This window comes from Pan troglodytes, chromosome 21 (assembly GCF_028858775.2).
Source record: "Pan troglodytes isolate AG18354 chromosome 21, NHGRI_mPanTro3-v2.0_pri, whole genome shotgun sequence".
Classification (NCBI taxonomy): Eukaryota; Metazoa; Chordata; class Mammalia; order Primates; family Hominidae; genus Pan; species Pan troglodytes.
The window spans coordinates 40,892,315-40,915,082 of record NC_072419.2 but is presented as its reverse complement, the minus strand read 5'-3'; the positions used below and the strand labels follow the sequence as shown (position 1 = coordinate 40,915,082).

At 43.8% G+C, this 22,768-nt stretch overlaps 1 protein-coding gene across 1 annotated transcript in view; it reads left to right on the top strand.

Annotated features, from left to right (window-relative positions):
• The first annotated feature begins 243 nt into the window (after positions 1-243).
• Positions 244-22,768, top strand: part of PIGU (phosphatidylinositol glycan anchor biosynthesis class U) — a 114,442-nt gene continuing 91,917 nt past the window's right edge. Inside the window, 2 exon segments of the mRNA NM_001280440.1 lie at positions 244-393; positions 17,296-17,360. Of these exon segments, the coding sequence (NP_001267369.1) occupies positions 264-393; positions 17,296-17,360 (195 nt within the window). The 5' untranslated portion in view covers positions 244-263.

Here is a 22,768-nt window from a genome sequence, read left to right as displayed (position 1 = left end):
CTATAGCGGCGCGGCTTCACAAAACACCTGCGATCGTAGAAGGTTTCGCCCCACCTTCTGCACACGCAGCTTGAGGCGCCCGCTTTCCGTCGCTCCGGCCCGCCTCGCCGCAAGGCTTTCTGGGAGCCGTAGTCCCCACGTCTGGCCGCTCCGGCGCCAGCGGCGGCGCGCGCCCACCCGCGGAACTACATAGCGTGGCGCACAGCGCGCGAGGCTCCTCCGCCTCGCCTTCCCTCCCCGCCCGCGCGCCCGCCCCAGTTATCATGGCGGCTCCCTTGGTCCTGGTGCTGGTGGTGGCTGTGACAGTGCGGGCGGCCTTGTTCCGCTCTAGTCTGGCCGAGTTCATTTCCGAGCGGGTGGAGGTGGTGTCCCCACTGAGCTCTTGGAAGAGAGGTGAGGCCACTGGCTCGAGCAGACTGTCAGGCCCCGCCTGCCCTCCCGCGGCCTCTGTGAATGGGAGGCGGGGGCAGTGACCGCCAGCGCGCGGTTCCTAGAGAACTGACTGTCTCGTGGGGTCCTTGGAGAGGGCGGGGCCTGAGGGCGGGGCTGGTGAGGGGAGGGGGCGTGGGGACCGGGGCGTGGGGACAGTGTCGTGAGGTTTGGGCCCTGGGGGCCGGACCACCTAGTGGTGGGGATCTGAGGGGGCGTGTCCCATTCAGTGTCCTGAGCCGAGGAGTGTGGTCTGTGGGAAGGGTTGGAATAAGAGGAGGTGCTTGTGGAGCGCGGCTTGCAGAGGAGTTTGGGATATGGGGCGGGATCGCGAGGGGTGCTCCCTGGGGTAAAAGGTTATGTGTGAGGGGGTCCGGGATGAGGGGACCAATTTTGCTTAAGCGAGGAGAGTGTGCGTGTGCTTTAGACGTCTCTTCTCAGTCTGGGACTTGCAGGGCAATTTTTGTTACTGTTCCTTACTAAGTTCTTCACCGAACATTGTTTTATACTAACGCCTACAGCGAGAAACCGAAGTTGGCCTGAAGTAGCTGCACAGGCTAGTGAGGGAGACAAATCATTATAATAATTTATGAAAAGTATACTTTATGTGTCCACCCAGTTCCTTCCTTAGTATTCTGACCCTGAATAAACTATCCCCTACCTTTCCAGTTTTCCAGAATGTGGGATTTGAGCTGACTCTTGAAGGATGTAGGGTTTTGAAAGGGAGATTAGAGAAAAGGAGAGTTCCAGGTAGCAGAAAGTAAATAGGATGAAGAAACGTTCAAGGATGTGAAATGTCCAAAGCAGGGGAGTAATGGGGTGAAAGCTAGGTTTAGGCCAGAGTTTGATGATTAAAAAAAAAAACAACTTTTTTTTTTTTTTTACTGAAGTACAGTATACATACAATGCATATTAAGTAAGTGTAGAGTTCAATGAATTTTTAAAAACTGTATTCACTCATGTAGCCAGCACCTAGTTCAAGAAACAGTATCAGCACCCCAGAAGTCCCCTTTGTGTCCTTTAAATGCTAAAGTTTTTTTGTTTTTGTTTTTGTTTTTTGTTTAGAGACAGGGTCTTTCTATGTTGCCCAGGATGGTCTGGAACTCCTGGACTCAAGCAGCCTCACTTGGCCTCCCAAAGTGCTGGGATTTCAGGCGTGAGCCATGGCACCTGGCCAAGGCTAACGTTTTGATGTTATCCCATAGAATGTTGGTATGGGGAACGGCATAATGAATGGGTGTTTTATGAATAGAGTTAAGGTTTCTAAAAATGGTAACATATACCTTTTCTCATTTAGTCCTCACATTTATTTCTATGTGATAGATGGTGTTATTTTCCCCCTTTTACAGATGAGGGAACTGAAATTTAGAGAAGTTAATTTGCCCAGGTTTCCTAGTTGGGGAATGGTAATAAAGATAGTAATAATTCATGTCTGAGATTGTAAGAGCTTGGATTTGTTACCTCTGCATATTATTTTTCTGTTGAAATGAATCGAAGCCATTTGGTTCCTGTTTTCTTCTGGATAACTGAAAACCTGAGGCAGTATTAGGCCCTTCTTCCTCTACACCCTACTAAGAGCATTTCTTATCTCATAATTACCTGTTTATATCCGGTTTTTCCACATTTTCTCTCTCTCTCTTTTTTTTTTTTTTTTTTGAGATGGAGTTTCACTCTCGTTGCCCTAGCTGGAGTGCAATGGTGCGATCTCGGCTCACCATAACCTCCGCCCCCTGGGTTCAAGCAATTCTTCTGCCTCAGCCTCCTGGGCAGCTGGGATTACAGGCATGCACCACCATGCCTGGCTAATTTTGTATTTTTAGTAGAGACAGGGGTTCTCCATGTTGGTCAGGCTGGTCTTGAACTCCCGACCTCAGGTGATCTGCCTTCCTTGGCCTCCCAAAGTGCTGGGATTACAAGTGTGAGCCACCATGCCCGGCCTCTTTTTTTTTTTTTTTCTTCAAGAGACAGGGTCTCACTCTGACACTCAGGCTGGAGTGCAGTGATAATGGGTCACTGCAGCCTTGACCTCTCGGGCTCAGGACATCCTCCCTCCTCAGCCTCCCAAGTAGTTGGTAGCTGGGACTACAGGCATGTACCACCAACCCTACTTGTTATTATTATTTTTTTTTGTATTTTTTGTAGAGATGGGGTTTCACCATGTTGCTTAGGCTGGTCTCAAACTCCTGGGCTCAAGTGATCCGCCCATCTGGGTCTCCCAAAGTGCTGGGATTACAGGCATAAGCTACCACACCTGGCCTTTTCCACTATATTATGAGCTCCTTGAAGGATTCTGTTTTATTCATTCCTGAATTCTTTTATGTCTGGCATACAGTAGGTGTGTAGTTACTGTTGAATAAATGTGGAAGAGAAGAAAGCATAGGATCTGGTTACTTACAGGAGGTTACTTACAGGATGGACAGGTGAAGGATCCAAAGATGAGACAGTGTTGTTTGGTAATTAAGAGCGCAGGGTCTGGAATCTCAGAAAAGGTTTGACTCTTTCTCTAGTTCTTCAACTTATAAGCTGTATGAATTCTTTTTTTTTTTGAGACAGAATTTTGCTCTTGTTGCCCAGGCTGGAGTGCAATGGCGCGATCTCGGCTCACTGCAACCTCCGCCTCCCAGGTTCAGGCTGTTATCTCGTCTCAACCTCTTGGGTAGCTGGGATTACAGGTGCCCGCCACCATGCCCAGCTAATTTTTGTATTTTTAGTAGAGATGAGTTTCACCATGTTGGCCAGTCTGGTCTTAAACTCCTGACCTCAGGTGAGCCGCCCGCCTTGACCTGTGAAAGTGCTGGGATTACAGGCATGAGCCACTGCGCCAAGCTTTTTTTTTTGTTGTTGTTTTTGAGATGGAGTCTCAGTCTGTTGCCCAGGCTGGAGTGTAGTGGCGTGATCTTGGCTCACTGCAACCTCTGCCTCCCAGGTTCAAGCGATTCTTCTGCCTCAGCCTCCCAAGTAGCTGGGACTACAGGCACATGCCACCATGCCTGGCTACTTTTTGTATTTTTAGTAGACACGAGGTTTCACCATATTAGCCAGGCTGGTCTCGATCTCCTGACCTCGTGATCCGCCCGCCTTGGCCTCCCAAAGTGCTGGGATTACAGGCGTGAGCCACCACGCCCGGCCAAGCTGTATGAATTCTAACGTCAGTGTTTCCATCTGTAAAATAGGAAATTATGTATCCTGTTCAACGAGATAATCCATGTTGAAGCTCAACACAATAATGAAAGCCAAAAAGGTGAATTCTAAGGTTTTGAGTTGAGATATTAGGAAAAATAGTGCTGACATGGGCTGAAATAGATGAATCAGAAAGGACATAGTAGTGTTTCATGTGTGTATAATGTGATAGTACAATACTGACAGGTTTAGGTCTGGAGCTTGAGGCCAGTGTCAGGACTAGAAAGAGAGAGAGATTTGTTAACCACCCATCATCTGGATCTGACTAAATCAGCATGATTATTTGTACCATTTGGGAGGGAAGGTACAACATCTGTAAGCATTACTTTTCTTCAAAGGGTACCTTAAATGGGATATTTTTTAAAGCAGCTGATTATATAAACCCTAAAAGGCAGGCATTTAAAAATAGTAAAGTGTAGGACTCCTTCTGGTTTCACATGACATTTTAAATTTTTTTTTTTTTTTTTTTTGAGACGGAGTCTCGCTCTGTCACCCAGGCTGGAGTGCAGTGGTGCAATCTCAGCTCACTGCAAGCTCCGCCTCCCGGGTTTACGCCATTCTCCTGCCTCAGCCTCCCGAGTAGCTGGGACTACAGGCAACTGCCACCACACCCGGTTAATTTTTTGTATTTTTAGTAGAGACGGGGTTTCACCGTGTTAGCCAGGATGGTCTCGATCTCCTGACCTCGTGATCCACCCGCCTCGGCCTTCCAAAGTGCTGGGATGACAGGCGTGAGCCACCACGCCGGGCTGACATTTTAAATTTTTGAATGATCAGTTCTTTGGGTAAAGGGGCCCTGGATCCAAATCCAAATAGATTTTGATTGGCTATAGTATGGACTGATTTTTTTTTTTTTTTTTTTTAAGAGACAGGGTCCCACTCTGTCTCCCAGGCTGGAGTGCAGCGGCATGATCATAATTCTCTGCAGCCTCATCCTTCTGGGCTCAAGAGATCCTCTTGACTCAGCCTCCCAAACAGCTGGGATTGGTGCATGCTCCCACACTTTGCTAATTGTTTTTTATTGTTTTTTGTAGAGATGGGGTCTCAATATATTGCCTAGGCTGGTCTTAAGCTCCTGGCCTCAAGCGATCCTTCTGCCTTGGCCTCCCAAAGTGCTGGGATTATAGGCATGAGCCACCATGCCTGACCTCTTTTTTTTTGAATAAGTGCAACGAAAGCTCTGGAATTAAGTCACATTGAACTGATTTGGGTCATATACCAATTCTTGGGTCAATTACTGTAGTCTGCCTGGGTCATGTATCTACCTCTTTGGAAAGGAGGCAGTCTCACCCAAAATGTACACAAGGGGGGTATCCCATAGGAAAAATTAGGGTGCTGTTACCAAAAGAAGGGAAGATTGATGTTGGGCAGGCACAAATAACATATCCATTTCAACAGGAAAAATATCTTTTCTGTTACCTATTTCTACAAATCCATCGGTTTATTTGATAGTGTAACTAAAATACATATAAATTTCCAGGCCGGGTTTTGTGGCTCATGCCTGTAATCCCAGCACTTTGGGAGGCCGAGGCGGGAGGATCACTTGAGCCCAGGAGTTTGAGACCAGCCTGGGCAACATAGCAAAACTCTGTCTCTACAAAAAAATACAAAAATTAGCTGGACATGTTTGGCCCATACCTGTAGTCTCAGCTACTCGGGACGCTAAGGCAGGAGGATTGCATGGGCCCGGGAGGCAGAGGTGGAGGGTGCAGTGAGCTGAGATCGTGCCACTGCATTCCATCCTAGGTGACAGAGTGAGACTCTGCCTTATAAAAAAAGAAAAATTTTTTTTTTTTTTGAGAAGGAGTTTCACTCTTGTTGCCCTGGCTGGAGTGCAATGGCACGATCTCAGCTCACTGAAACCTCTGCCTCTCAGGTTCAAACGATTCATTCTCCTGTCTTAGCCTCCTGAGTAGCTGAGATTACAGGCATGAGCCACCACACCCGGCTAATTTTGTGTTTTTAGTAGAGATGGGGTTTCACCATGTTAGTCAGTCTGGTCTCAAAACTCCTGATCTCAGGTGATCCACCTGCCTTGGCCTCCCAAAGTGGTGGATTACAGGTGTGAGCCACTGCGCCCGGCCAAGAAATAAATTTTTAAGGAATGAATTTCCTGTTTAACAAAAGCAGGAGCTTCTAAAAAATTAATAAGAAATTAACAGGCTGGGCACGGTGGCTAACGCCTGTAATCCCAGCACTTGGGAGGCCGAGGTGGGTGGATCACCTGAGGTCAGGAGTTCGGGACTAGCCTGACCGACATGGAGAAACCCTGTCTCTACTAAAAAAATACAAAATTAGCCGGACGTGGTGGTGCATGACTGTAATCCCAGCTACTTGGGAGGTTGAGGCAGGAGAATCACTTGAACCCAGGGGGCAGAGGTTGCGGTGAGCCGAGATCGCGCCATTGCACTCCAGCCTGGGCAACGAGCAAAACTCCGTCTCAAAAAAAAAAAGGAAGAAGAAAAGAAAGAAATTAACAATGATATAATGCTTTTTACATGCCTGGTATTGTTCTAAGCACTTTAGGTGTGTTAATGCACTAATTTGATCTCTAAAATGGCAAACTGTTATCAACCCCATTTTATAGATGAGAAAATTGAGGCATGGAGAGATTAAGTCATTTGCCCAAGGTGACCTCGCTAATAATATTTTGTATGAAGAGCTAGCAATCTTTAGGTATGGCTGTTCCACCAGTATCATCTTGTTTAGATATCTGTCAGGAATAATGTTAGAAACTTTCTGCCATGTTTTAGTCTTTCCTGAGGCTTTCACCCAAAGATTGACAGTTCGTATAGGCTTAGCTTTTTGAGTTCAGGGTAGAGCCCAAGCTATTAGTACTTATCTAGAAACCCACCCCTACTACAGCTATGAGAATCAGGGTTGCTGGGCATGGTGGCTCAAGCCTGTAATCCCAGCACTTTGGCAGGCTGAGGTGGGCAGATCACTTGAGCTTAGGAGTTTGAGACCAGCCTGGATAACATGGTGAAACCCCACCTCTACAAAAAAGAAATACAAAAATTAGGTGGGTATGGTGGCGTGTGCCTGTAGTCCCAGCTACCTGGGAGACTGAGGTGGGAGGGTGGCTTGAGCCCAGGAGGTGGAGGCTGCAGTGAGCCAAGGTTGCACCACTGCACTCCAGCCTGGGTGACAGAACAAGACCTTGTCTCAAAAATAAAAGAATCAGGGTCAGGAAGAGCACTTCTGATACCACTACTTAAAAAAGCCTTTATGGCCAGGCGAGGTGGCTCACACCTGTAATCCCAGCACTTTGGGAGGCTAAGGTGGGAGGTGGGTAGATTGCTTGAGCTTGAGTTCGAGACCAGCCTAGGCAACATGGTGAAACCTTGTCTCTACTAAAAATACAAAAATTAGCTGGGTGTGGTGGCGGGAGCCTGTAGTCCCAGCTACTCAGGAGGCTGAGGCAGGAGAATCACTTGAACTCAGGAGGTGGAGGTTGCAGTGAGCTGAGATCATGCCACTGCACTCCAGCCTGGGCAACAGAGCAAGACTTTGTGTCTCAAAAAAAAAAAAAAAAAGCCGTTATTACAAAATTAAACAGAATTTGTAAGACACACATAACAATGTATTGCATGGTGAATTATTGTAAGGTGAACATTTTTGTAACTGTCATCCAAGTCAAGAATCAGAACTTTGCCACTCACTTCAGAAGCCCCCCTTCGTCACAATCCCCTCACTCTTTTCATAAGTAACTATTATCCTGACTTTTATATGTAATGACATCTTTGTATTTTTAAAAGTTTTATTACTCAAATGAACATCCCTAGTTCATTTGCCGTTAGGCTTAGTCTTGCCCCTAAGAAAAAAGTTTTTGTTTGTGTTTTCAATCTCTCTTAATTTTTAGGGTCCCAGGTTCCCTTTCTCTTCCATAGTGTTTATCTATTGAAGAATCCAGACAGATCTCCCATAGTTTGAATTTTCCTGATTATATATCATGATACAATTTAACATATTCCTCTATCATCTATATTTCCTGCAAATAGGCAGCTGGATCCAGAGACTAGATACCACTGTTTTTTGTTTTTTACTTTTTTTTTTTTTTTTCAGCCAGAGTCTCACTCTGTTGCCCAGGCTGGAGTGCAGTGGTGTGATCTTGGCCTACTGCAACCTCCACCTCCTGGGTTCAAGCAATTCTCTTGCCTCAGCCTCCTGAGTAGCTGGGATTACAGGTGTGTGCCACCACACCCAGCTAATTTTTGTATTTTTGGTAGAGATAGGGTTTCACCATGTTGGTCAGGCTGGTCTTGAATTCCTGACCTCAAGTGATCTACCTGCCTCTGCCTCCCAAAGTGCTGGGATTACAGGCATGAGTCACTGCACCAGCCTGTTTTTTAGCTTTTTACTTGAAATCATTTTAAACTTACAGAATACTTGCAAAAATATTGCAGAGAGATCTGTATACCCTTCACCCAGCTTCCCCCAATGTTAATATCCTACATAGTCATAGTACAGTGATCAAAACTAAGATGATAACATTGGTACAATACTATTAACTAAACCATAGTTGTTAAGATTTTACCATTTTTGCTGGGCACAGTGGCTATGCCTATAATCTCAGCACTTTGGGAGGCTGAGGCGAGGGGATGCCTTGAGCTCTGGAATTTATGACCAGTCTGGGCAACATAGGGAGACTTCTCTCTACATAAAATTAAAAAAGAGTTAGCTGGTTTGGTGGCGCACACCTGTGGTCCCAGCTACTTGGGAAGCTGAAGTGGGAGGATTGCTTGAGCCTGGGATGAGGAAGCTGCATTGAGCTATGATCATGCCACTGCACTGTATGTAGCCTGGCACCAGAGCAAGACCCTGTGTAAAAAAAAAAAAAAAAAAGGTTTTACCATTCTTTCACTAATTTTTTTTCTGTTCTATGATCTAATATTCCATATTGCATTTTTATTTTTATTTTTTAAATTTATTTATTTATTTATTTATTTTTTTGAGTCAGAGTCTCGCTCTGTCGCCCAGGCTGGAGTGCAGTGACACGATCTTGGTTCACTGCAAGCTCCGCCTTCCGGTTTCACGCCATTCTCCTGCCTCAGCCTCCCGAGTAGCTGGGACTACAGGTGCCCGCCACCTCGCCTGGCTAATTTCTTATATTTTTAGTAGAGATGGGGTTTCACCGTGTTAGCCAGGATGGTTTCGATCTCCTGACCTCATGATTTGCCCACTTCAGCCTCCAAAGTGCTGGGATTACGGGTGTGAGCCAGAGCGCCCGCCCCCCCCTTTTTTTTTTTTTTTTTTTGAGACAGAGTCTTGCCCTTGTTACCCAGGCTGGAGTGCAGTGGCGCGATCTTGGCTCACTGCAACCTCCACCTCCCAGATTCAGGAGATTCTCCTGCCTTAGCCTCCTGAGTAGCTGGGATTATAGGTCCCTGCCACCATGCCAGCTAATCTTTGTATTTTTAGTGGAGACGGGGTTTCACCATGTTGGCCAGGCTGGTATCGAATTCCTGACCTCAGGTGATCCACCTGCCTCGACCTCCCAAAATGCTGGGATTACAGGCATGAGCCACCGCGCCTGGCCACATATTGCGTTTAGTTGTTATATCTCCTTAGTCGTTTATCTGTGATAGTTCCTTAGCTTTTCCTCATCTTTTATGACCTTGACACTTTGAAGAGCTCTGGTCAGGTATTTTGTAGAATGTCCCTCAATTTGGTTTTGTCTAATGTTTTCTTGTGGTTTGACGGAGGTAATGGATTTTGGGGAAGAATACCCCTGAGATGATATGGTCCTCTCAGTGCATTGGATCAGGGGTGCATATTGAAATGCCCTAATACTGGTGATGTCAGCCATAATCCCTTGGTTAATGTAGTGTCTGCCAGATTTCTCCACCATAAAGTGACTGTTTCCCTTTGTAATTAATCAGCATTTTAGGGGCTATTCTTTGGAGCTCTACAAATATCCTGTTTTTAAATTTTTGCCTACTAATTTTTGCATTCATAGGTTAATCTTGCCTGCAACAGTCATTACTCAGGTGTTTCAATGGTGACTTTTCTGTTTCTCTCATTCATTTTTATTTAATAATTAAAATTCTTCTGTAAGGAAGAGTTGTCATTTCTTTGCATTTATTTAATTATTTATGTCAGTATAGATTTGGATATTTTATACTCTGGACTCTGTATACTATATTCATTCTGTTGTTTGGATTATTCTAGTTTTGGCCATTGGGACCGCTTTCATCTTGACCCCTTTGTCCTTTTGCCATACCTCTATCTCACTTTTTTTTTTAAAGCACTTTATTACATTCTAGAACTATAAGATGATACAGGTTTATCTTGCTTAGTTCAGCCCTGGAATTGACCACTTCTTCAAGGGCCCTGGCTCCTTTTATTAGAGAATGTTATTTAGAAACAAAGTTCTGAATGCTAGGTGTGTTCATTGCAGCTGGAGTGATGCTGCTTCTTAGGCCCTCAGCTAGAAGTATAGGGACACTACTGCTTTTGAACAAGCTTATGTCCTTATTGATACGGGAAACTGAAAAATAATATTTGTCTTATACAGGATGATATGCTTTTATTATCACCCATAGGAAAAGTATACCAAGGTAACTAAGAATTATTGGCCAGGCATAGTGGCTCATGCCTGTAATCTTAGCACTTTGGGAGGCCAGGGTGGGTAGATCGCTTGAGGCCGGGAGTTTGAGACCAGCCTGAGCAACATAGCAGGACCCCATCTCTACAAAAAATAAGAATTAGTCAGGTGCAGTGGTGCACTCCGGTAGTCCCAGCTACGTGGGAGGCTGAGCTTGAGCCCGGGAGGTTAAGGCTGCAGTGAGCTGATTGTGCCACTGCATTCTAGCCTGGGCAAAAGATTAAGGCCCCTGTCTCTAAAAATAAATAAATAAATAAATAAATAAATAAATAAATAAATAAATAAAATAAATAAGCTTGCTTCATGGGTTAGTTATCAGTTAAGAGTTGAGAGTCTTTATCAAAAAAAAAAAACTTACATTTTACAATAGTTGGCCCTAATTATTTAGCTCTTATATTAGTTGTTAGATAATAGTCCCATGAAGTGAGAAATGTTACTTGGATGCTCTGGTGTATTTTCACAGGTTTTATTTTTGGAGGATACTCCAGGAAAAAGAAAGGCATAAAGTTGAGTTCTATGGGTATCTTTATTGTCTTTTTGTTTTTTCCCCCTAATAGGCACTTTGTGAAACTGACTTTAAAGTGTTTTCAGCATGATATTATTGGAACTTTTTTTTTTGAGATGGAGTCTTGTTCTATCGCCCGGGCTGGAGTACAGTGGCACGATCTTGGCTCACTACAACCTCCGCATTCTGGGTTCAAGCAGTTCTCCTGTCTCAGCCTCCCGAGGAGCTGAGACTACAAGTGCAAGCCACCATGCCTGGCTAATTTTTATATTCTTAGTAGAGACGGGGTTTCACCATATTGGTCAGGCTGGTCTTGAACTCCTGACCTCAGGTGATCCACCCACTTCGGCCTCCCAAAGTATTGAGATTACAGGCATGAACTACCGTGCTCAGCCTATTGGAACATTTTTATATATATTAGAATTTGACAGCCCTGATTATTCTTTTCTATGGAGAGTAGATTCACTATTTTAAAGAGGATATTGGTACTCTTGTACCAGTATGTTTTATGTGCCTTAGATGTACATAGATGAAACATCTATGTACCTTAGATGTTTCCAAATGCACTGCAGACCAGGTCACAGTTTTTAATCGTGTGCACCAAAATTAGAAAAGTAAGGATAGTAATAAGTTTATCATTAAAACTAAATGTATTCCATTAAAAATATTCTGGGCCAGGCGTGGTGGCTCCCGCCTGTAATCCCAGCACTTTGGGAGGCTGAGGCAGGCAGATCATGAAGTCAGGAGTGTGAGATCAGCCTGGCCAACATGGTAAAACCCTGCCTCTACTAAAAATACAAAAAAATTGGCCATACATGGTGGTGTGCATCTGTAATCCCAGCTACTCAGGAGGCTGAGGCAGGAGAATTGCTTGAACCCGGGAGGTGAAGGTTGCAGTGAGCCAAGATCATGCCACTGCACTCTAGCGTGGGCGACAGAGTGTGAGACTCTGTCTCAAAGACAAACAAACAAAAAATATTCTGAGTTTATGTTCTTCCTATACTTTTTTTTTTTTTTTTTTGAGACGGGGTCTGGCTCTGTCGCCCAGGCTGGAGTATAGTGGCACAATCACAGCTTACTGCAGCCTTGAACTCTTGGGCTCAGGTGATCCTCCCACCTCAGCCTGCTGAGTAGCTGCACTCTCCACCATGCCTGGCTAATTTTTTGTATTTTTGGTAGAGACAGGGTTTCACCATGTTTCCAGGCCAGTCTCGAATTCCTGAGCTCAAGCGATATACCCTCCTTGGCCTCTCAAAGTGCTGGGATTACAGGCATGAGCCACCATGCCCAGCCATATACTTTTTTTTGTTGGTTTTTTATTTTTTATGCTTGGAGATGGAGTTTTACTTTTGTTGCCCAGGCTGGAGTGCAATGGCACAATCTCGTCTCACTGCAACCTCCACCTCCCAGGTTCAAGCGATTCTTCTACCTCAGCCTCCCAAATAGGCTAATTTTTGTATTTTTAGTAAAGACAGGGTTTCACCATGTTGGCCAGGCTGGCCTTGAATGCTTGACCTCAGGTGATCCACCCGCCTGGGCCTCCCAAAGTGCTGGGATTACAGGCGTGAGCCACTGTGCCCGGCCAACTTTTTAATATTGTAGTAAATGGTAGGGTTTTTAAAAATGTTTTTACCAGCCTGGGCAATATAGCAAGAGCCCGTTTCTACAAAAAAAATTTAAAAATTAGCTGGGTGTGGTGGCATGCACCTATAGTCCCAGCTACTTGGGAGGCTGGGGTGGGAGGATCACTTGAGCCTGGAAGGTTGAGGCTGCAATGAGCTATGATCAAGCCATTACACTCCGGCCTGGGCAACAGAGTGAGTCTCAAAAAAGAAAGACAAAAAAATGTTTTACATGTTTTACATAGTCTGACCCTTTGCCCAGATCAGTTATCAATTAAGTAATATGATGCCATATTTAATCATCAATATAGCAGAGCCACACTCCAGGCATTTGCCAGAGAATACACTAACAAATCCACTGATATACAATATCTAGCAAAAGCATATCTGAGATGAATTACATTTTAGGCAATTGCCTAAAAGTTGTGCAGTCTGTCCTCAAGCTGTGTCTCAAAAATTTCCATCTGGATTAAACCAGACAAGTGGAGAGTGATGTGCCTGGACGGCCTCATACTGGTGCCCTGTAGAGTTGCTTTTTTACTGCTCTGTGGTAGGATGCCATTGGCTAAGATTGAGAAATGCCTTGTGATTTGACCTGATGAATCATCTCCTTGGGTCTCCAGTAAAGCTGTTAGTGAAGGATTTAATAGCTATTACACAGCAACCTCTTTATGCAGCTCCTTGAGATTTCCTTTTGGTTGCAGTATAAGGACCAGTTACAACGGTCTTGAGCAATATGCTTTGTTTTATTTTATGGCCACCATGAATTATAAAATTGATTATAGGACTACCCTACCTTCTTTAGGGTAGTCCTATAAAGTTTAAAGTCGTAATTATAGCCCACTCCTTACAAATATGTAGTGGTCTTTTTTCTTTTCTTTTCTTTCTGTTTTTGTTTATTTGATACAGGGTTTCCCTCTGATACAGGCTGGAGTGCAGTAGCATGATCATGACTCGCTGCAGCTTTGACCTCCTGGGCTCAATTGATCTTCCCACTTCAGCCTCCCAAGTAGCTGGGACCACAGGCACACATCACCATGCCCCAGCTAATTTTTGTTTTTTTATAGAGACAGGGACTCCTTATGTTGCCCAGGCTGATCTTGAACTCCTTGAATCCCTGCCTACCTACTTTTTAATAGGTAACTCAGTCACATGATTCAAAAATAAAAAGTAGCTAGGTGCAGTGACTCACGCCTGTAATCCCACCACTTTGGGAGGTCAAGGTGGGAAGATGGCTTGAGCCCAGGAGTTCAAGACCAGCCTGAGCAACATGGCAAGACACTGTCTCTACCAAAAAAAAATTTAGCTGGGTGTAGTGGCGTTGGCCTGTGTTCTCAGCTACTTGGGAGGCTGAGGTGGGATGATCGCTTGTGCCCAGGAGGTTGAGGCTGCAGTGAGCCACGTTTGTAATTCCTGTACTCCAGTCTGGATGACAGAGCGAGACCCTGTCTCCAAAACAAAAACAAAAACTATTTCTTTTGAATAATTGTAAAATAATACATCCTCATTGCTAAAGATTCAGAAAATGAAGATGAAAAAAATCAAGCATCTTCTGTAATCTTATCACCTAGAAATGGTCATTGTGAACATTTAAATATTTATTTTTCCAGGCATTTCTCATTGAGTACATGTTCATTCTCTCTCTTTCAAATAATTAAATGAATGCTTATAAAAGTTTAAGATAAAACTCTACAAACAAACCTATTTAAAAATGTGCAATTTTGAAAAGCTGAGGCAGGCAGATCACTTGAGGTCAGGAGTTCCAGACTAGCCTGGCCAACATAGTAAAACCCCGACTCCACTAAAAATACAAAAATTAGCTGGTCTGGTGGCAGGCATCTGTAATCCTAGCTACTGGGTGGCTGAGGCAGGAGAATTGCTTGAACCCAGGAGGCAGAGGTTGCAGTGAGCCAAGATCACGCCACTGCATTCCAGCCTGGGTGACAGACCGAGACTCTGTCTCAAAAAAAAAGGCAAAGGGCTGGGTATGGTGGCTCATACCTGTAATTCCAGCACCACTGTAATTCCAGCACTTTGGGAGGCTGAAGCAGGAAGATTGCTTGAGCCCAGGAGTTTGAGACCAGCCTGAGTAACATGGTGAAACCCCATCTCTACAAAAAATACAAAAATTAGCCAGGCATAGTGATGCACACCTGAAGTCCCAATTGCTCGAGAGGCTGAGGTGGGAGGATCGATTGAGCCTGAGAGGTCAAGGCTGCAGTGAGCCCTGATCATGCCACTGTACTTCAACCTGGGCAATAGAGCGAGACCCTGTCTTGGAAAAACAGTTGACGGGGGGCACAGGACATGAACAGACACGTCTCAAAAGAAGACATGCATGTGGCCAACAAGCATATGAAAAAATGCTCAACATAATTAGTCATTAGAGAAATGCAAATCAAAACCACAATGAGATACTATCTCAAAACCACAATGAGATACTATCTCATACCAGTCAGAATGACCATTATTAAAAAGTCAAAAAATAATAGATGCTGGCAAGGTTGTGGAGAAAAGGAAACACTTATACACGGCTGGTGGGAATATAAATTAATTCAGCCACCGTGGAAAGCAGTTTGAAGATTTCTCAAAGATCCTAAAACAGAACTGCAATTCGACCCAGCAATCCCATTACTAGGTATATACCTAAAGGAATAGAAATTGTTCTGCCCTAAAGATGCATGCATGTGTATGTTCATCACAGCAGTATTCACAATAGCAAAGACATGGAATTAACCTGAATGCCCATCAGTGGTGGACTGGATAAAGAAAATGTGGTACATATACACCATGGAACACTATGCAGCATAAAAAAAAAAAAAGAATGAGCTCATGTCCTTTGCACCAACGTGGATGGAGCTGGAGACATTATCCTAAGCAAATTAATGCAAGAACAGAAAACCAAATACAGCATATTCTCACTTATAAGTGGAAGCTAAACACTGAGTACACATGGACACAAAGAAAGTAGCAGTAGATACCTGGGCCTACTTGAGGGTGGAGGGTGGGAGGAGGGTGAAGATGGAAAAGCTACCTGTCAGGTACTGTGCTTATTACCTGGGCGATGAGATTATCTGCACTCCAAACCTCTATGACATGCAATTTACCCATGTAACAAACCTGGACATGTACCCCCTCAACCCCCAGAAAATTTGCAAAGGAAAATAAGTAAAAGCCAAGAGAAATTGCTAAAATAGTCATTTAAAAAAAAATCACCAAAAAAACCTATTATATTTTATATGCTGTCTTTTGACCTACTTTTCATTTAAGAATATTTTATGGGCTGCTTTTCTTCATTAAATATAGATCTCTAGTATACTTTTTAATTTTAACTCTTAATTTTAAAATAATTTTAGATTTTCAAAAAAGTTACAAGAGTTCCTGTTTACCTTTCATTCAGCTTTTTCTAATGTTAACATTCTACATCACCATAGTGCAATGACCTAAACCAGAAAATTAACATTGATACAATGCTATTAACTAATTACAGGCCTTATTAGAATTTTATCACTTTGCCCCACTAATGTCCATTTCTAGTCCAATATCCAACCTGTGATTCCACTTTGCACTTAGTTGTTTTGTTGCCTTAGTCTCTTCTAATCTGGGATACTTCCTCAGACTTAACATTTAAAATTTTTTAAATTTAATTTTTATGGATACCTAGTAGTTGTACATAGGCTTAATATTTTTAAGAGTACTTGCCAGTTATTTTATGTCTCCATTTGGGTCTGCCTGATGTCTTCTCACAGTTAGACTGAGGTTATGCTTTTTTGTTTGTTTGCTTTTTGAGAAGGAGTTTCACTCTGTTGCCCAGGCTGGAGTGCAGTGGCACAATCTTGGCTCATTGCAACCTCCGCCTCCCAGGTTCAAGCGATTCTCCTGCCTCACCCTCCCAAGTAGCTGGGATTACAGGTGCGTGCCACCATGCCTGGCTAATTTTTGTATTTTTAATGGAGACAGGGTTTTGCCGTGTTGGCCAGGCTGGTCTTGAACTCCTGACCTCAGGTGATCCACCTGCCTTGGCCTCCCAAAGTGCTGGGATTACAGGCATGAGCCACCACCCATGTAAAATTATTATTTTTCCCCTTGCAAATATTCTGTTTCTCATATTTTTGCCCACTAATTTTAGCATCCATTGATGATTCTTGCCTTTTGTGATTATTACTATGGATGGAGTATGCCAAGTGGTGATTTTCTGTCTCTTTGTTCCTTCTACATTTGATCCTTAGAATTCTCTGTAGGGAAAAGCTCTCCTTTCTCTTCCACTTATTTATTTATTATTTATAACACAGTATAATTTTAAGTATAAAGCATTCCATTATATAGAGATATATATTATATCATAATTCATTGAAATAAATTTTCATTAATGGACATTCAGATTATTTCTAATTGTTCAGTACTCTGAACAGTGTAAGGAACATACCTCTTTGGGTACTTGTCAAGTTATTTCCATAGGATAAACTGCCCTAGGAAGTATCATATCTGGGTCAGAAGGCACACACTTAGAAAGCACATATTGCCCTGTCAAAAAGTTAATACAAATGTCACTCAAATGAGCAGCATATGAGAGTGACTGCCCATTTCCTCACACTATGGCAACATTTCTCACCAGCTTCTAATTTGTTATCTTATTGTGCTTTGGAATGGGGAAGATTAGGCATAAATGAGACATTTTTGAGAGTTGGTAAGAGTTACAAGGAACTAGAAGGAAGCGGATAGTTTAACATAAAACTGTCTTATAACAAGTGCTGCCCGCAATGAAAAAGGATGCTGTCCATGAAAGAGAGTTTCCTGTCATCAGAAATGTTCAAGACTTAAAGCCACTTGCTGGGGATGAGGTAAAGGGGGTTAGATAAACGCTAAGGCCCTTTTTGGTTCTGGGGGTATCTAACAATTTGGTCTATAGCTGCCTGCTTAGTCTGAGTGAACTTGTATATCTAATTTTTCAGTGGTTGAAGGCCTTTCACTGTTGGACTTGGGAGTATCTCCGTATTCTGGAGCAGTATTTCATGAAGTAAGTGTTCTTATTTTCTTTTCTGGGTACCAAGAGTAGTTTACAGTCACAGATACCAAAGCCTAACCTCTGTTTTGTACAAACATTTAAAAAGATGTATTCTTGACCATCATATTTAGAAACAGCCCGTTTTTAGATGTCCTCTGCATAAGAAAGAGATTTTGCAATTGCAGTGGAAATGATCCAGATTAAGATTGTAACTGGGGAAGCAGATGAGGCTTCTGTAGAAGTTACCATTTGTAATGGCAAATAAGTTGCAAACAGTCCTTAGTCCGCAAATAGGTTGTATGCTAATTAGCATGTAATTTGTTGTTTGGAATATGATTTCCCATGAAAACTATGGCAGTAATGTTGTTTCCTTAGAAAGCCCACAAAAGCTTACTTAACCCATAAAATTAGCTTTTTTTTTTTTGGCAGGGTCTTATTCTGTCACCCAGGCTAGAGTGCAGTGACACAATCACGGTTCACTGCAGCCTTGACCTCCTGGGCTCAAGTGATCCTCCTACTTGAGCCTCCTGAGTAGTAGGGACCACAAGTGTGCACCCCCATGCCCAGCTAATTTTGATTTAAAATTAGCTCTTAAGAATAGTAAAAACAGGCTGGGTGCAGTGGCTCATGCCTGTAATCCCAGCACTTTGGGAGGCCAAAGTGGGCGGATCACGAGGTCAGGAAATCGAAACCATCCTGGCTAACACGGTGAAACCCCGTCTCTACTGAAAATACAAAAGATTAGCTGGGCGCGGTAGTGGGCGCCTGTAGTCCCAGCTACTAGGGAGGCTGAAGCAGGAGAATGGCGCGAACCCGGGAGGTGGAGTTTGCAGTGAGCCGAGATCGCGCCACTGCACTCCAGCCTGGGTGACAGAGCAAGACTCCGTCTCAAAAAAAAAAAAAAAAAAAAATATTATAAACAGGCCAGGCGCGGTGGCTTACACCTGTAATCCCAGCACTTTGGGAGGCCAACGCAAGTGGATCACGAGGTCAGGAGTTCAAGACCAGCCTGGCCAACGTGGTAAACCCCCAGCTCTACCAAACATACAAAAAATAGCTGGGCATGGTGGCAGGTGCCTGTAATCCCAGCTACTTGGGAGGCTGAGGCAGGAGAATTGTTTGAACCCAGGAGGCAGAGTTTGCAGTGAGCCGAGACTGCACCATTGCACTCCAGCCTGGGCCACAGGGTGAGACTCCATCTCAAAAAAAAAAAAAAAAGAAAAAGGAATAGTGAAAACACTCTTAATTAGGTCCAGATTATCTCTTGTTTACAGCAACAGCTTCCTGACGGTCTTTTTGCATTCAGTCTTGCTCATTCACTCTATTCTGTAGTCAGAGCCATCTTTCTAAAATGTGAATCTGTTTCTGTCACCGTCTTGCTCGGCACCTTTGAATGTTCACCATTGACCTCAGGATAAAATCCAGATACCTTAGAGGGGCATACAAAGCCCTGAAGACCCTCCTCACCACATCCATCACATTTCTTTCCACTGCCCTTTCCATTCTTTTTTATTTTTTTGAGACAGAGTCTCGCTCTGTCACCCAGGCTGGAGTGCAGTGGCACGATCTTGGCTCACTGCAAGCTCTGCCTCCCGGGTTCACGCCATTCTCCTGCCTCAGCCTCCGGAGTAGCTGGGACCACAGGTGCCCGTGACTACGCCTGGCTAATTTTTTTGTGTGTTTTTAGTAGACACGGGGTTTCACCATATTAGCCAGGATGCTCTCAAACTCCTGACTTTGTGATCTGCCTGCCTTGGCCTCCCAAAGTGCTGGGATTACAGGCGTGAGCCACCGCGTCCCACTGCCCTTTCCGTTCTTATTGGCCATATCATTTTAAAGAAGTTTTCTAATTTGACAATGTACCTTCTAATTTTTTTTTTTTAAAGACAGGGTCTTGCTCTGTCACCGAGGCTGGAATGTGGTGGCATGATCACGGCTTACTGTAGCCTCAACCTCCTGGGCTCAAGCAATCCTCCCACCTCAGCCTCCTGAGTAGCTAGGACTACAGACATGTACCACCACAGCTGGCTAATTTTTAAAAATTTCTTTGTAGAGATGGGGTCTTGCTATGTTGCCCAGGCTGGTCTTGAACTGCTGCACTCAAGTAATCCTCCTGCCTTGGCCTCCGAAAGTGTTGGGATTACAGGCATGAGCCACTGTGCTTGGCCTTAATTTTTTTTTTTTTTTTGAGACGGAGTCTCGCTCTGTCACCCAGGATGGAGTGCAATGGTGCAATCTCAGCTCACTGCAACCTCTGCCTCCCGGGTTCAAGCGACTCCTCTGCCTCAGCCTCCCGAGAAGCTGGGACCACAGGCACGTGCCACCATGCCTGGCTAATTTTTGTATTTTTAGTGGAGACGGGGTTTCACCATATTGGCCAGGCTGATCTCGAACTCCTGACCTTGTGATCCGCCTGCTCGGCCTCCCAAAGTGCTGGGATTACAGGTGTGAGTCACCGTTCCTGGCTGGCCTTAATTTTTATAGTTATCTCTCTCATATGTACTTTGAGAACAGTTTTTTTTGTTTGTTTTTTGGCTCTTCTGTCTAATCTTTCAAAAGCATTCAACTTGGTCCTCATAGAAATAACAACTGTCTTTTGCATTTCAATTTTATTATCTCTGTTAATATCTAATCAAACTGCAATAACAAGAACTACTGGCAGAAACAGGTTAGGAACAACTTCAGAGACTTTTGTTTTTTTTTTTTTGAGACAGAGTTTTGCTCTTTTGCCCAGGTGGAGTGAAGTGGTGCCAACTCGGCTCATTGCAACCTCTGCAACCCCCTCCCCCTTCCCCCACCCTGGATTCAAGTGATTGTCCTGCCTCAGCATCCCAAGTAGCTGGAGTTATAGGCGTGTGCCACCACGCCTGGCTAATTTTTGAATTTTTAGTAGAGACGGGGTTTTGCCACCTTGGCCAGGCTGCTCTCGAACTCCTGATCTCAGGTGATCCACCTGCCTCGGCCTCCCAAAGTGCTAGGATTACAGGCGTGAGCCACTGTGCCCGGCCAAGAGACTCTTAGTAAGCATACAGGGCCGGGCGCGGTGGCTCACGCCTGTAATCCCAGCACTTTGGGAAGCCTAGGCGGGCGGATCACAAGGTCGGGAGTTCGAGACCAGCCTGGCCAATATGGCGAAACCCCGTCTCTACTAAAAATACAAAAAATTAGCAAGGCGTGGTGGCAGGCGGCTGTAGTCCCAGCTACTCAGGAGGCTGAGGCAGGAGAATGGCGTGAACACGGGAGGCGGAGCTTGCAGTGAGCCGAGATGGTGCCACTGCACTCCAGCCTGAGTGACAGAGCGAGACTCCATCTCAAAAAAAAAAAAGAAAGGTGTCTCTCATCACCTTAGTCTTCCAAAGAATCTTATGCTTATCCTTTTCCTGGCTCGTGTCACACTCTTGAAATTGCCTCTGTGTTTATTTTACTCATTATGATATATTGTCTTCAAAACAGGTGCTGTCCCCTTCTTATCACTTATTCCTGGTGCCTACCTCTATCAGCATATGCATTACAATCCTTCCCTCCCTTCTGTCCTTCCTTTAGTAAAGATTTGTAAATATTCACTAAGTGCCAGCTACTCTGCTAGGTGTTAGGGATACAAAACAAGACACAGTGCCTGGCTTCATGGTGCTTATACTTCTGAGAGAAACAGACAATAAGTTAGTAAAAAAAGAAACAAATTTCAGAGCCAAGGGTATCACCAGGGATAAAATACATTTCATAATGATAAAAGAGCGATACTAAATGCTTATGTATCAAATTACAGAGCTTCAAAATATATGAAGACTGATAGAACTACAAGGAGAAATAGATCCACAATTACAGAGATTTCAATATCCCTTTCTCAATGATTGGTAGAACAAGCAGACATAAAATCAGCAAAGATATAAAAGACTTGAATAACAACCAACTTGGGCCAGACATGGTGGCTCACGCCTGTAATCCCAGCACTTTGGGAGGCCAAGGCGGGTAGATTGAGGCCAGGAGTTTGAGACCAGCCTGACCAACATGGTGAAACCCCGTCTCTGCTAAAAATAGAAAAATTAGCTGGGTGTGGTGTTATGCACCTGTAATCCCAGCTACTTGGGAGGCTGAGGCAGGAGAATAGCTTGAACCTGGGAGGCAGACGTTATAGTGAGCGGAGATAGTGCCACTGCATTCCAACCTGGGCAACAAACCTAGACTTCATCTCAAAAAAAAAAAAAACCCAACTTGACCTAGTTGTCATTTATAGAACACTCCATCCAACAACAGCAAAACACATAATTTTTTTCAAATGTACACGGAACATTTGCAAGATAGACCACATTCTGGTCTATAAAACAAGGCTCAGTAAATTTAAAAGGATTCAAGTTATACAAAATATATTCTCTGACCACAATTGAATTAAATAAAAAATACCAGAAAGATATCTAGAGAATCCCCAAATATTTAGAAACTGAGTAACATATTCTTAATTAACCCATAGATCAAAGAATAAATCATAAAGGAAATTAGAAAGTATTTTGAAATGGATGAAAATGAAACACAACCCATCAAAATATGTGGGATGTCACTAAGTAGTTCTTAGGGAGAGACTTATAGCACCAAATGCTTATATTAGAAAAGAAGACCTCAAGTCAATGACCACAGCTTCTACCTTAAGAAACTAGGAAAAGATAAAATTATACTCAAAGTAAGCAGATTAAAAGAAATAATAAAGATCTGAGTAGAAACAAAGGGTAGAAAACAAAACTAATAGTGAAAATCACTGAAACAAAGATGGTTCCTTGGGATGAGCATTAAAATTGATAAACTTGGGAATGATGGATATGTTCACTTTCTTGACTGTAATGGTTTTATGGATGTATACATAGGTCAAAATTTGTCAAATTGAGGCCAGGCACGGTGGCTCATATCTGTAATCCTAGCACTTTGGGAGGCCAAGGTGGGACTATTGCTTGAGCCTAGGAGTTTAAGACCAGCCTGGGCAACATAGTGAGACTCTGTTTCTACCCCCAGGGGGAAAAAAAAATTAGCTGGTTGTGGTGGCATGTGCCTGTAGTTGTAGTTACTCAGGAGGCTGAGGTAGGAGGATTGCTTGATCCTGGAAGGTCTAAGCTGCAGTGAGCCATGATTATACCTCTGCACCCCAGCCTGGGCAACAGAGTAAAATCATGACTCAAAAAACGAAAATAAAAACAAACCAAATAGCTGGGACTACAGATGCATGCTACCATGCCCAGCTAATTTTTTTTTTTTTTTTTTTTTTTTTTTTTGTAGAGATGGGGGGTCTCACTTTGTTGCCCAGGCTGGTCTCAACCTCCTGGCCTCAAGTGATGCTCCCACCTCGGCCTCCTAAAGTGTTGTGATTGCAGGTGTGAGCCACCGGAGCTGTCTGGAACCTGGATTTAAATGCGAATCTGACTCCAAAGTCTTTG